The 12,703-nt window shown below is 37.0% G+C and overlaps 1 protein-coding gene and 1 long non-coding RNA gene across 2 annotated transcripts in view; one reads left to right on the top strand and one right to left on the bottom strand.

Moving 5' to 3' along the window:
- The window catches only part of PLCB1 (phospholipase C beta 1), a 498,146-nt gene that overhangs the window by 414,163 nt on the left and 71,280 nt on the right, over window positions 1–12,703 (top strand). Inside the window, exons 21-25 of the mRNA XM_034432348.3 lie at window positions 533–632; window positions 1,606–1,710; window positions 2,250–2,359; window positions 6,368–6,500; window positions 10,105–10,158. Coding sequence (XP_034288239.1) covers window positions 533–632; window positions 1,606–1,710; window positions 2,250–2,359; window positions 6,368–6,500; window positions 10,105–10,158 — 502 coding nt within the window. The remainder of the gene's footprint in view (window positions 1–532; window positions 633–1,605; window positions 1,711–2,249; window positions 2,360–6,367; window positions 6,501–10,104; window positions 10,159–12,703) is intronic.
- Window positions 2,159–9,007, bottom strand: LOC117674366 (uncharacterized). Its single transcript, XR_004593819.3, has 3 exons — window positions 8,827–9,007; window positions 5,267–5,368; window positions 2,159–2,329 (listed from the first exon to the last, which is right to left on the bottom strand). It is a non-coding gene; the product is annotated as an uncharacterized LOC117674366 (long non-coding RNA).

The raw sequence follows: 12,703 nt of genomic DNA, 5'->3' as shown, positions 1-12,703 counted from the left end.
GAAATGAGACTACCTGTCATCATAAAGAACATGCAAGAGAAAAAAGATGCTTTTCTTATTAATTAAAATGTTTTTAAATTCCTTTACTACAGTTCATTCCAGTATTTAGAAAAAGAGAATTGATTATCTTTTTTGTTTTCTTTCTTGTGGCTGACCTTAGCTGATCTCAGTTAGTTATGCAGGGTAAAATCTGAAATCTGATTAGTATTAGGATGGGAGACCACCAAGAAATCTCAGAAGTATAGACTAGATTGAAAAGTAGAAAAAATCCTAGAAAAAAACAAACGGCTTCTGTACAGTTGCCAAGAAAACATGGACATGCTTATATAGTTGCCAAGAATGATGTTCCCAAGGGTACTTTTTCTCTGTATGTGAATGAGTGAGAGAAAATTTAGCCAAAGACTCAGACTGTATTATCCAAGTATTATTCAAATCCTGTTAACAGTTTTCAGAAATATCTCTGTGAAAATGCTTCTTATTCCAACTCTGTGTATGTAGTGCACCATAAAACACTAAAAAAATCTCTCTTCAGGTGGTCCTGCCTTCTCTAGCATGTTTGAGGATAGCTGCTTATGAAGAAGGAGGAAAGTTTATCGGGCATCGGATATTACCAGTATCAGCAATTCGACCAGGTAGAGATTTGGATTATTGTTGTTGTTTTTGTCATTGCATTAATCTTGAAAGAAGGAAAGAAGGCAAACAGAACTCAGGTAACATGTTTCCTGCATATGTAAGTATACAACTATGACAGGACTTACTAGGGGATGGCATCTTGAGACCCAAGTCAGCTGAATCAGCCTCCTTCCCCTTGACTCTCCAGCCAAGACTGCTGCTGCTCCCTCCTGCAGAGATTGTTTGCAGGAGAAATGGCATTAAACCTGATCCCAAAACTGGCCTTGACCATTTAGGAAATGACATATGGGAAAGGAAGCTTTCACAAGTCCTCAAACTCTATTTCAAGTTGGCTTATCTCTGAGATGAGTTCCTGCTTTGGTCCACAATCTTATCGGACCTTTAATTTCATGACTTCTCCCTTCTTTGAGAGGGCTTCTAGGCAGTTGCAAGCCTGAAACACCAAACATTATCTTCCATTTATAATCCTCCAGTAGCAAATTTTAAGCCTTATTCTTTGAGCTTACCTTTAAGCTTCCTAACAAACCTGGACTTTCCCAAAGTTACATATTGCCGCTCAAGCACCTAAGAAAGTCTTACCACTCTCTTTGGACTCAGGGGGCACAATTGCATTGTGAGAACATATTAATAGGTGGTGACACAAAATGGCTGCCAGGTAGTTTTCCAGTTCCAGTTTTTCAGATTTCTAATCAAAAGGTGATTTTTAAAATATAAACATTCAAATGAAAGAAAGCCACAAGGAGTCAGTTGAGTCATTGGGCATTTCAGGCACACAAAAATATTGTAATGGATGGGCCTTTGTTCTTTACAGCTTACTTTCATGAATTTGAAAGTTAACTGTCTTACTCAAGTTAAACATTTATCAGTTTTTTTGTGATGTGTGCTTTTATTGCCTGCAGCGCTGCATTCGTTAACTTGTAAGAGAAATGGAGGCCCAGAGAGAGTAGCTGTCTCACTGTTTTTCTCCCCCAGGTTATCATTATATTTGCCTAAGGAATGAAAGGAATCAGCCCTTGATGTTGCCAGCCATATTTGTATACATTGAGGTGAAAGATTACGTACCTGATACCTATGCAGGTAACTATCAAATTTATAAAGATAAAATAGAAATGTAACTTACAATTATTTTATTTACAAAGTGTCATATATTGTCAGCATCTAAAATAACTACTTTAACTGAACCTTTGCATTAAGAATTTGAAACAGTGAGAAATAGTAATAGCACTTAGACTTATATACCGCTTCACAGTGCTCTCTAAGCAGTTTACAGAGTCAACATATTGCCCCCAACAATCTGTGTCCTAGAAGAAGGTGCTCAGTTCTTGAGGACTTTGAACTGTGTTCCTTGATTTCATTTTGCTGTGCTTTCCTTGTAAACTATTGATGTTGCTCCTTCCTGCACTCGTCCCTGCTTTTTATGTCAAACTTGGAATTTAATTCCTCTTCCTCTTCCTCCAGTTGCATTAGACCTCTATTTTTTTAAAACTGGCTTTGAAGATTAATAAATATAAAAAATCAGCCTAAATTTAGAATGATAGATCAGTTTTTATAAAAAAAAAACCAGCGCTATTCAATAGAAAGCAGCATTGGGTTCTAAATCTCTCCCTCATTTGCAGATGTTATTGAGGCATTATCCAATCCAATCAGATACGTAAACCTGATGGAGCAGAGAGCAAAACAACTGGCAGCACTGACTCTAGAAGACGAGGAAGAAATAAAGAAGGAGGTAAGAATTGGGATTTGATGAAATAACAGAGGGGTCATTTGAGCATACTGCTTGATGCTGTAAGACTGTAGAAAAAAAATTTACATTGTAAAGGGTATCCCACACATGTCAATTTTTAATATTTTCTTAAGTTGTATGCCCTACATTGAAATTTGCTCCTTTATAGAAAGATTGGGATAATCAAAAGACATGCAGGAAATTGTGGAGTCACTCATGTGGCTGGTCTTGTTCTACAGTGAACAGATTCCATTATTCAAAGTGATGACATTTCAATTTACACACACTGCTCGGTAATATTGTTGAATAAACTGGTATTTGAAACATTTATTTATTTGCTTGCTTATTTGCTTCCAGAGGGACAGGGAGTGTATTACTGAGAAAGTCTGAAATCTTGGGTCAAAGTTTATTTATTTAAATAATTTATAGGGACACCCATATAATAAAAGTTTATTTCCCTCAGAGGTCAGACTGTCTGGGGGCTTTCTAAATAGTAAATTCACTTTGGAAGAGGCAAGCATAGTATACCCAGACTTTAATTAATGTAAGTCTTTAAAGGAGACATGCTTGCACCCAAAACCTAACTGGCAGCCATTGCAATTTCCGTAGTCATGCTCTTACATGGGTGAACCTCGATGTTCCTGTAACTATGGTAGGTTAGTGCAAGTTACATCACCTGAAACTTCAGGATATATCTACAAGACCAACCCAATATATAGCATATCACAATATTCTATCCATGTAGTGAAAAGGACACAAGGGACTGCAATGAAAGCTGCCTCATAAAAATAAAAAAGGCACAAAAAAGGCCCAAGAGCTGTCCTGGGAATGGTCTCTCCACCTATTGTTCAGTCAGAAGCTATGACTCCAAGAAACCCACACAGTATGGGGTCAATTGGTAAAGGAGAATATTACCCTATCCAGAGACACACATCAACTATCTCTAGTCTTGGTTGGTTTCCAGATCCACAGTCCCTTGAGATGAGTCTAAGCCTATTTCTCCCCATCCAGTTCCGTGTTCCAATAATGTCAATAACAGTAACAGAAACTTTAAAAAGTTTTAGCCATTGCATTCTGCATTGCAGGTAAAATCTAATTCCATCATGACTGGTAACGTGGATTTATTCAATGTAATTGGCTACTATAAAAAACAGAATGGATTTCTTTTTCTCTTTTGAATCAGTTTCCTAAAATGTAGCATAAGAGAAGTGATCCTCACAAGTTAATGCCTCCCTTCAGAAGGTTGCATTCCCAACATAAAATGTATGTTTCTGCATGTTTCTGTCAACAACATGTATTTTGATTTACATATATGAGCCAGCTTTTACTATATACATTTGAATTTCTGTAAATTTCAAAAAGCTTAGACATGGAACAGCACATTTCATTTAATTTTCATGACTGGAAAGAACTACTTTTCTTAATAATTATCAACTTTTAAAACTACAAATATTGTTAATAATATTAAGTGCGGTGGTTTTCTACGAAAATGTTATTTTCTTCTTGAGTCCCATAAATTAGAGACAGTTAAACAAACTGTCTCTAACAGAGACATTCCCTCAGGGGGGCTGGGTGAGAGGGCAAGGGGGCAACCAATAAAGGCAGTGTCATACCATTGTGCCACAAAGTCCATCTCTTTTGCACATGTGTCCTAACATCATACACACATACTAAAAAAGTGTACATCATGTCCCTACTTTTATCATTTTATTAAAAATATTATATCTTGCAGCTAGTTGCTTAACTAGCATTTAGTCAAAGCTTCCATGGTTTTGGACAACTGAGTCATGGTTAGAGATCAGTCAAACAGAATCCGCATATCTGGAAAAGGGACATAAATCCCGATATGTATTGTGTAAACCTTTCAAATAACTCAAACGATCAGCCTTTCCCCCAAATCTCCTAGCTATAATATCTGAACACCTACTTATATTTTTCAGCCCTGTTCATTGTAATTGAACATTTGTTTTCTAGATGCAACAGCTTCCAAAAATAAAAATGCAAACCACAACAAATTCCAAATTAGGAAAAAAAAAAGATAAAGCACTACTAAATTGTTTTATTCATCTTTGTCAACCATGCTTGAGTTAGCATGGCATAGTCATAATTCTACAAGTCTGAACACTTGTGTGTTAAAATTCCCCATCTCCCTCTTTCTCACTTTGTTTTATGTGCACTAGACTGTGTGATAAATCTGCTGCATTGCTCCAGATGCAGTTATCTTTCAGCACCAGGTGAGGGATCCCTCCACAAACAATTGCTCTGGCTGTAATTCAGCATTACATCAATGTTTCTGTAAGCAGCTTCTCTCCAGCTCTTTAAGATGTTGCATTTTTGTTCCAGCAAAATAAATATCTTTGTAATGAGGAGCCAAATAAATGCCTGTATCTCTCTGTGGGCTAGCTGGTTTAATCTGCAAAGATGCCAAGCTTTTATTTATTATACTGTACTTTCCCTTTTTTTCCCCTTGTTCTTCCTTTTATTCAGTAGGTGCCAACAAACAAAATTCAATATAGAGTTGTTTATTAGCTACCTTGCCTCAATTTTTTAGGGAGGAAATGTAAACAGATAATTCCTACATTTGAAAGACTGGATGTATTGTAAGGTATAGACTTATACCTTATAGAGCTAATTTACGCCTGCTATCCTCTGAAGTACTAAATTGGAGCAGGAAGGAAAACCTTATCGGTAGTGTGTCGTGCAAAAACAGAGTTTTCAGTTTCATTTATCCCACCCTGTTGTTCAACCTATACCTTCTTACTAGAAAGGTGAAGGGTTTTGAGAAAAGAACTGTCTCTCTCCCCCCTCTCATCAGTTTATTACCAGTGAAGAATGCTAATGAAAACCTCCCGAGAAGCTAATCCAGCAAGGTACCATGGCAACAGGTCCTCCTTATATAAATTTTCGTACCTCAAGGAGGCAAACTGCTTAGCAGTGCTCTGTAACTATGGATCTTCTTCCCCCCTTCCAGTTGTCTCGCAGGAGTCTTCAGTCTCCTCCGATAAATAGGACCTTAAGCAAGGGGGAGAGGATTAGTGCCTAGTAAAAAGGAATGAGGCTCTAAACATGGGCATTGAGAGCTGGTAAAGGAAGTACAGGTTGTTGGGAATGTTTAAACAGGTTGAACGGTACAGGCATAGTCATCCAAGCATGCGGCAAGGATGGAGGTACTGTTTACGTAAGCTTATCTGTTGAATATAATTATGGGTGAGCTGTCCTGGGAACTATTGCTGTGCCTCAGTGGTGAATTAGTAATCAGACTTTTGGGACACAAACCCTGAAAGGAAAGCGAAAGAAATCATTCTCTGTCATATGGTGTTAAGTGGTAACTGGTGCATTCTGCTGATGTCCTTGCATAGTTATTACCTTAAAACATAGTAGCTTACAGAGCTCTGTAGGCAGAAATGGGACGATCGTGACTTACTGGCGTGCCTAAGCCTAGGTTTTCTTTTTAATTTCAGGGAGAATAAATTTGGATGAAAAGCAATGAAAGAAACTTGACGTTAAAAATGTGTGTTACTGTCATTTTCCATTGCCAGGGTTAATTGACATGGTGATTCTTTACAGCTAAAATTAGGGGTGTATTTTACCAACACGATCTATATAATAGGTTCTGCAGCTTTCCAAGTGGGGTCTCTGTATATTTAATTATATATTAATTTTGAAATTGGATTGTTCCTATTTATTTGTTAAAATGATAGGGTTTTTTAATTTCAAGTGTTGTTGCTTTTAAAAAAAAAAAACCCTCCCCCATTTACCTGTAAGTAATCAGAAGAGTTGAACAGTAATAATGGCAGCTAGATTTATTTTATTATGCAAGCCTTTTTTGATGGTGAAATGAGAAGAAGTACAATTTTTCTTAACAAAGAACAATTTGAATAAATCTTAGTACAGGAATACCAGCGTTTGTTATGGGTTGAATCTGTACATGTTAAAAGTAAAAACCTCATGCAAGTTCTCTAATCGCAAATCCTTTTTTCATATTTTATGGGGAATGTTTTGAATTGTTAGGCAGAACAAGGAGATGCGCCTTCAGAAGCTCACAATGAACCAAAACCTACACCAGCAGAAAATGGAGTAAATTGCACTACATCTCTCAGCCCTAAACCTTCTACTCAGGTTGTTCCAAGCCAACCAACACTGGGTAAGAACTATACTATAGTGCATGATTTTGGGGCTATTCTTCTATTTTAAAAAAAAAAGAGCTAAATTTCTCCTGGCCAGGAAAAAAAATTACATCACTTTTGATGGTTACATCTATATCCGTGACTGCTTGAAAAGCAATGCTTGCAACAAAATCTCTATTCATATCTTCCAATGTGGAAAAAAAGAGGAAGGAAGGAAGGAAGGAAGGAAAGAGAGAGAGAGAGAAAGAAAGAAAAGAAAGAAGAAAGAAAGAAAGAAAGAAAGAAAGAAAGAAAGAAAGAAAGAAAGAAAGAAAGAAAGAAAGAAAGAAAGCAAGCTAGACTCAGTGGTCTGTGGTCTGTAGCAGGCATCCACAGGAGGAAGAGTGACAGAGAAATAAAATTATAAAAGAATATATTCGCTAGATACATTGGTTCTGAACAATGGCCTATCATTGCTCAGCTAGGAAGCTCATAACCATGGGCAAGATCATGGGCAAGTGGCAATTTCTAAGTCTCAATGGGGTGTTGTGTAGATAAAGTCTGTCTTCTGTGTACACATCTTGAAGAAGTTTAGGATATAGATGAAAGATCAGATGAACTGGTGGGCTTTGAGACCAGATAGAGAATGCTAAATACATTCCATAGCAGAATTTGGCTGTGTCCTGTTTAGACCAGCTTTAATGCTTTATCAAGAATATGATCAGAGTTTATAGACTCTAGGAAACCATTTGCTAGAGAGATTTTGGTTGTGTTGCTGTTGCTATAGTTGAAGCTATGTGGTAAAAGTTTGGTTCTAGGATAGTTGGAGCCAGTGTGACTCAAGAAGAACAAAACAGGTCACTGATATTATGACCCTGCTAAAGAACTAAGTTCCAGCATGTGACCTTTTAGACTTTCAGTTTTCAAGGAAAAATAGTTAGGACTAAGCAAGGATAGAACAGTCAAGTTTCATTCTTTAGAGGCTGCATATTTAGCATATTACAAAAGAAATAATGAACATATCCAATGCAGGATTAAAACATTTTAATCCCCAGAATAATGTTTTAATGCTCAAAAATCTCTAAATGTGTGAACTTATTTTAAAAAATCAGTTTTCTCCCATTATATCTATGCTTCCATTATGTACTGTAAAAACGAATTCGGTACAAGTCTTTATGCACCAGCTATTATTTATTTATACAAATGCTTGCATGCAATCCTACTGTAGAGCTTGTGTCAATCTTATCAATATTAATTGCCAGACCCACTGTATTTTAAAGCAATTGCATTTTTAGTCAACTTCAAAGGCAGCCCCATATCAAGAATGTTGCAGTAGTCAAACCAGGTAGAGTTGAAGGCATGGATGCCCAAGGTCATAGATCTGTTGCCTATACAGAGCTAACATTGACACCAAAATTGAGCCAAATTGTTTAATTATGAAGAGCAACTCCATCTTGCTAGAATTCATTTTGAGTTTCTTTCATCTCCTCCAGCCCTTCACAGCCTCCAGTCACTAAGTAAGAACCATAGTATCTCCACTTTGGCCTTGGTGGCAGAGTGTAACTGAGTATCACAACGTATTGAAGGTTCTGTCTCAAATGGATGGATGACTTTTCCTAGCAGTTTTATGTAGATATTAAGAGAGAGAGAGAACTGCTGCAGCAACCCATATTAGAGCAACCATGGGTTAGTGTGTTCCTCCGTCATGGTCACCAATCGGAACCATCCACTCAGGAAATGGAATCACTGTAACTCATTGCCTTCATCCCTCAATCCTTGCAGGCAATTCAGAAGGATACCATGATCAATGGTAGTGAACGCTACCAAGATATCTAGGGGGACACACTAGGTAGGCCATCCACCAAAGCAATTAATGCTGTCTCAGTCCCATGCCCTGTTCTGAATTGCAACTGAAGAAATCCAGATAATTCATTACCTCTAGAACTTTTGTAGCTGAAACCCTATCACTTTCTGCAAAATCTATCAGAAAATTAAGATTGTAGAATGAATAGAAGTTGTCCAGGCTTCTGGATTAAGAGATGACCTCTTCATAAGGAAATTATCATTGCCTCCATCAAATTTAAAGGGACCATTCCTACCTTCAAAAAATGTATAGTAAAAAGTTTCTTAATCATTTCCTTGGATCCCACAAAATAATCCCAGATAATCTTACAATGGGATTATCTTTCTACTAAACTAAGCAAGCAGCAGATATTTGAGAGTGAATGTCAGCAATTTTGTTTGCAAAGATTTCAAGAAGTATTTATTGCCTGCAGAAGCATCTTCTCCCCTGCTTTTATTTCAAAAGGATATGGGAAACTTTGAAGAACAGTGCCTAAGAGAGAGCAAGGGAAACAAAAATACCTCTTGCTGTCCTTTTCTCTTCTGAGAATTGAAGTCCATTAATCTGCAGGGCACCTGAGCAGGTGAAGTCTGCCATAACCCAATCTTAGGAACAGGATTAAAAGGATGGGGCACCCATCCAGTTTATCTTCTTGAGAGTACAAATTAACCATGAGCAGATCCTTTCTCTCAGCCAAATGTCATCTGCATTAGGTCCCAATGGACAGACTGTCTCCTTTAAACAGAAAGCATCATCTTGAGGTCACAAAGGCCATGTCTCGTGACATGGACAACATTAGTGTGAAATCACAATGGCTAGCCTCACCTTCTAGCAATCATTGAAACAAACAGCAGTGACAGAGTGGGGCAACAAACCTTTTTCCTATTTACATTCATGGGGCAGATTAACCAGGAGGATTGATGCATAATTTATTTATTATTGAGATAAATAGCAGCAATGTTTGGCCACAGCACTCACCTGTAAGTATATATCTCCCTGAACACCCAACCTCAACTTCAGTAAGTGACTGTAAGTGGCTTGGACCACTTAGGGTAATGGAAGTACGCAGGTAAATGCTCTTACTATCCCAGAGATAACAGGGACAAAAGTTTTTTCTTGCATGGGGTAGGTGCAGACAGAGAGATAATGTGACTTGTATGCTGGGACAGAAATACAGCCCCAATTTAACATTAAATATATACTCACACATTAAGAAAAGGAACTAATACCATCAAATAATGAAGAGGCAATTTTCTATCATCTGCTCCAGGGATGTATTTAAAATATGTTTAACCTACTTTTCTCTTATGAAGCTTTCAAAGCAGCTAATACAAATGAGAAACAAGAGATTGTATTTAAAGTCACAAAAAACACAGTGCGTACATCAAAGCCTCCGCCAGTCAACAGGTTTTAGGAGCTAAAAAGTAGATCAACGAAATAAAACCAGGTTTTCATCTTATGCCTGAAGATTCAGAGTTAGGACTAGACAAGCTTCAGCCAATGAGCAACTCTCAATTTGGAGCAGCCTCTGACAAAACTGCTTCCATGTAGATGCTAACTTTGTTTCAAAGGGGCAGAACCTAGAAAGCTGTTCTATTATTAGAGGCTGGGTGGATTGATTTGAGGGCAGGTAGTGGATTTGGGTAGCCTGATCTACAGCTAAAAACATGTTATTTGTCAATACAGCATGAACAAGGATGGCATTATATCCTCTGGTTCTTTCAGAGCCAATGAGAAGAATGACGGTTTTGTATTCATCATTTCAGACCAGTTGAAATATTGATGTTATTTACACCTAGGTTCTGTGAAAGTTCCAGCCAAAACAGAAGATCTGATTCAGAGTGTCCTGACAGGTAAGAAACACGATGGTGCTGTACAACAGTATCTCTTAAACAAATTAATGGGAATGTTGCAAGAAAAAACATACCACATACAAATAGCTATTTTAATCTGTTTATTGTTCAGAATGACTCTGAACAATAGTTAAACTCTGCAATAGTTAAGACTCTGGTGGTCTTTAACTATCATCTAGGAAGAACAATTATATGTTTAAGGAATTTTAAATTTTAAGGAGTGAGGCCAAATTACTGGAATGCACCAGTTTCACCCCGGCAGGATGAATAACTGGGATCCAAATGATGACTGAGTTTAGGTCTGAGTCCAAATTTAAGGATCAAGGATGCATTTGCATGTGTTTGAATTTGATAAACTGGCATATAAACAGCAATGCAAATAATAGATTAAATAGAGTTCCCTCCAAGCATCAGTAGTTTCTACGTGGCATGATTAAATAACTCTTGGATTTGCTGTATAAATTCATTCACTTTAGAGCAAAAAGCTGTAGTCAAAACAAAAAATCTTAAAGCTGTACAAAAGCTCTTGTGAGGATACATGAGCATACACAGATGGATATCTTTATCCTTTACTTCTCAAGGAACAATACAGGATCATTTACTGTTTTCAAACACAAAAATGAGCAATGAGTTACATGTGCAATCTGCTTGCATAAAAATATGGGTAAGGTGCTTCTTGAGATATAAATGTTCTGTATTCCTTATGAATAACATGTACCTTGCTGATCTGATGTGAAGAACATGTTATAAATTTACATACCAGAAATAACTAGAATTCTCTAAACTAAATAATATACTGCTCAAAAAAATAAAGGGAACACAAGCAGAAGACATCCGAGATCTGAATGAATGAAATAGCCTTATTAAATATTTTGTTCTTTACATACAGTAGTTTATACACTGTTCAAACACCTAAAGGGACCACAAAACCACTGTATGTAACAAACAAAGTATTTAATAAGGCTATTTCATTCATTCAGATCTCGGATTTCTTCTGCTTGTGTTCCCTTTATTTTTTTGAGCAGTGTAGATGTACTTACATAGAATATATCTTGCTTTTGTAAAAAAAAAAAAAAAAAGACTGAACTGGATCATTTTTATATTGTGGAATGTATTAATAAATGTGGGGGCTATTTAGTAGTATGCCTATCTCCAGGTGAGGTGATTCAGTAGTATAAATAACAATTGCTGATGAAGCAAAATAAATCGAATTGAAATACCTTTATCTTTCAAATATTCTGAATTACATAATTCATACAAGTTGAGACTTTTGAATTATATAATTCTGATAAGATAGCAATAGCGCTTAGACTTATATACCGCTTTACAGTGCTTTACAGCCCTCTCTAAGCGGTTTACAGAGTCAGCATATTGCCCCCAACAATTTGGGTCCTCATTTTACCCACCTCGGAAGGAGAGAAGGCTGAGTCAATCTTGAGCCTAGTGAGATTTGAACTGCCAAATTGCAGGCAGTCAGCAGAAGTAGCCTGCAGTACTGCATTCTAACCACTTCAACACCGCGACTCATAAGATCACATAAAGACAGAAAGAGGTTGCTGCAGTGGATACAGTATGTACTTGTGCAATTCAGAGGAGCACACATTCAGTGCAGTGTACAAGTGTAGTGCAGAGTGTACAGTGTACACTGCAATGTACAAATGCAATGCAATACAAGTGCAATGCAGTAATCAATTCAGCCAAGTACAAACGTAGTGTATTTATACTCATGAATTCAGATGATTCCAACATACTACAGTAACCCATAACATCAAAAAAGAAGGAAACAAACTGCCTGAACAATATCTTCCAACAAAATGGATACCCATATAACTTTATCAAAAAGTATCTGATTACTCAACCCAACAAACACAAGTTCTGAAAAGAATTAGTATAGTATTAGTATACTATACATCAAAAAACATATAAAAAACAACCAACAACCTACTACAACCTTATAGCATCACCATGGCACACAAACCAACTAAAACCCTCCAAAACATAAGTAAACCAAAAAACCCAGCAGCCCAAGGGTGGGTGGTGGGGAAAGGAATCATGTAAAAACTGTTAACAACCACTATGTAGGATAGACAATTAGAAGACAAAGCACATCCAAGAACATCAACTAGCAATCAGAAGACACAATGAAAACTCCTTAATTTTACAACTCATGAACAGACTTAATTTCAATTTCAAATCAGCCGCCAATGCACATATATAGAAATAAATCATAATTATACACCACTCAAAAGAGACAATAAAAAACTAAGATGTACAAAAATATACCAAAAGATATCCTCTCTAGCAGCCAGCAGCCAGATAAGCAGGGATTAACACCAGGCAAACAATCAAGCAGAAAAAACAATTGAGAATCTACCAAGGAGAAAACCACACTGTGAACAAAACTGGCAGGACAAGCTACTGTATATAAACAGGGAGCAAATCCCACACCTAAATTGTTGATGTTAACCTAATTGGGACAGTGTTTACAAGCAAACAACCAAGCTCAGAGAGCACCGAGACCCCACAGTTCAATTCTAAGCTATGT

Source organism: Pantherophis guttatus, chromosome 1, assembly GCF_059756535.1.
Source record: "Pantherophis guttatus breed Tessera chromosome 1, ASM5975653v1, whole genome shotgun sequence".
NCBI classification, from domain to species: Eukaryota; Metazoa; Chordata; class Lepidosauria; order Squamata; family Colubridae; genus Pantherophis; species Pantherophis guttatus.
The sequence above is the reverse complement of the archived record's forward strand: the minus strand, read 5'-3'. Positions and strand labels throughout refer to the sequence as shown.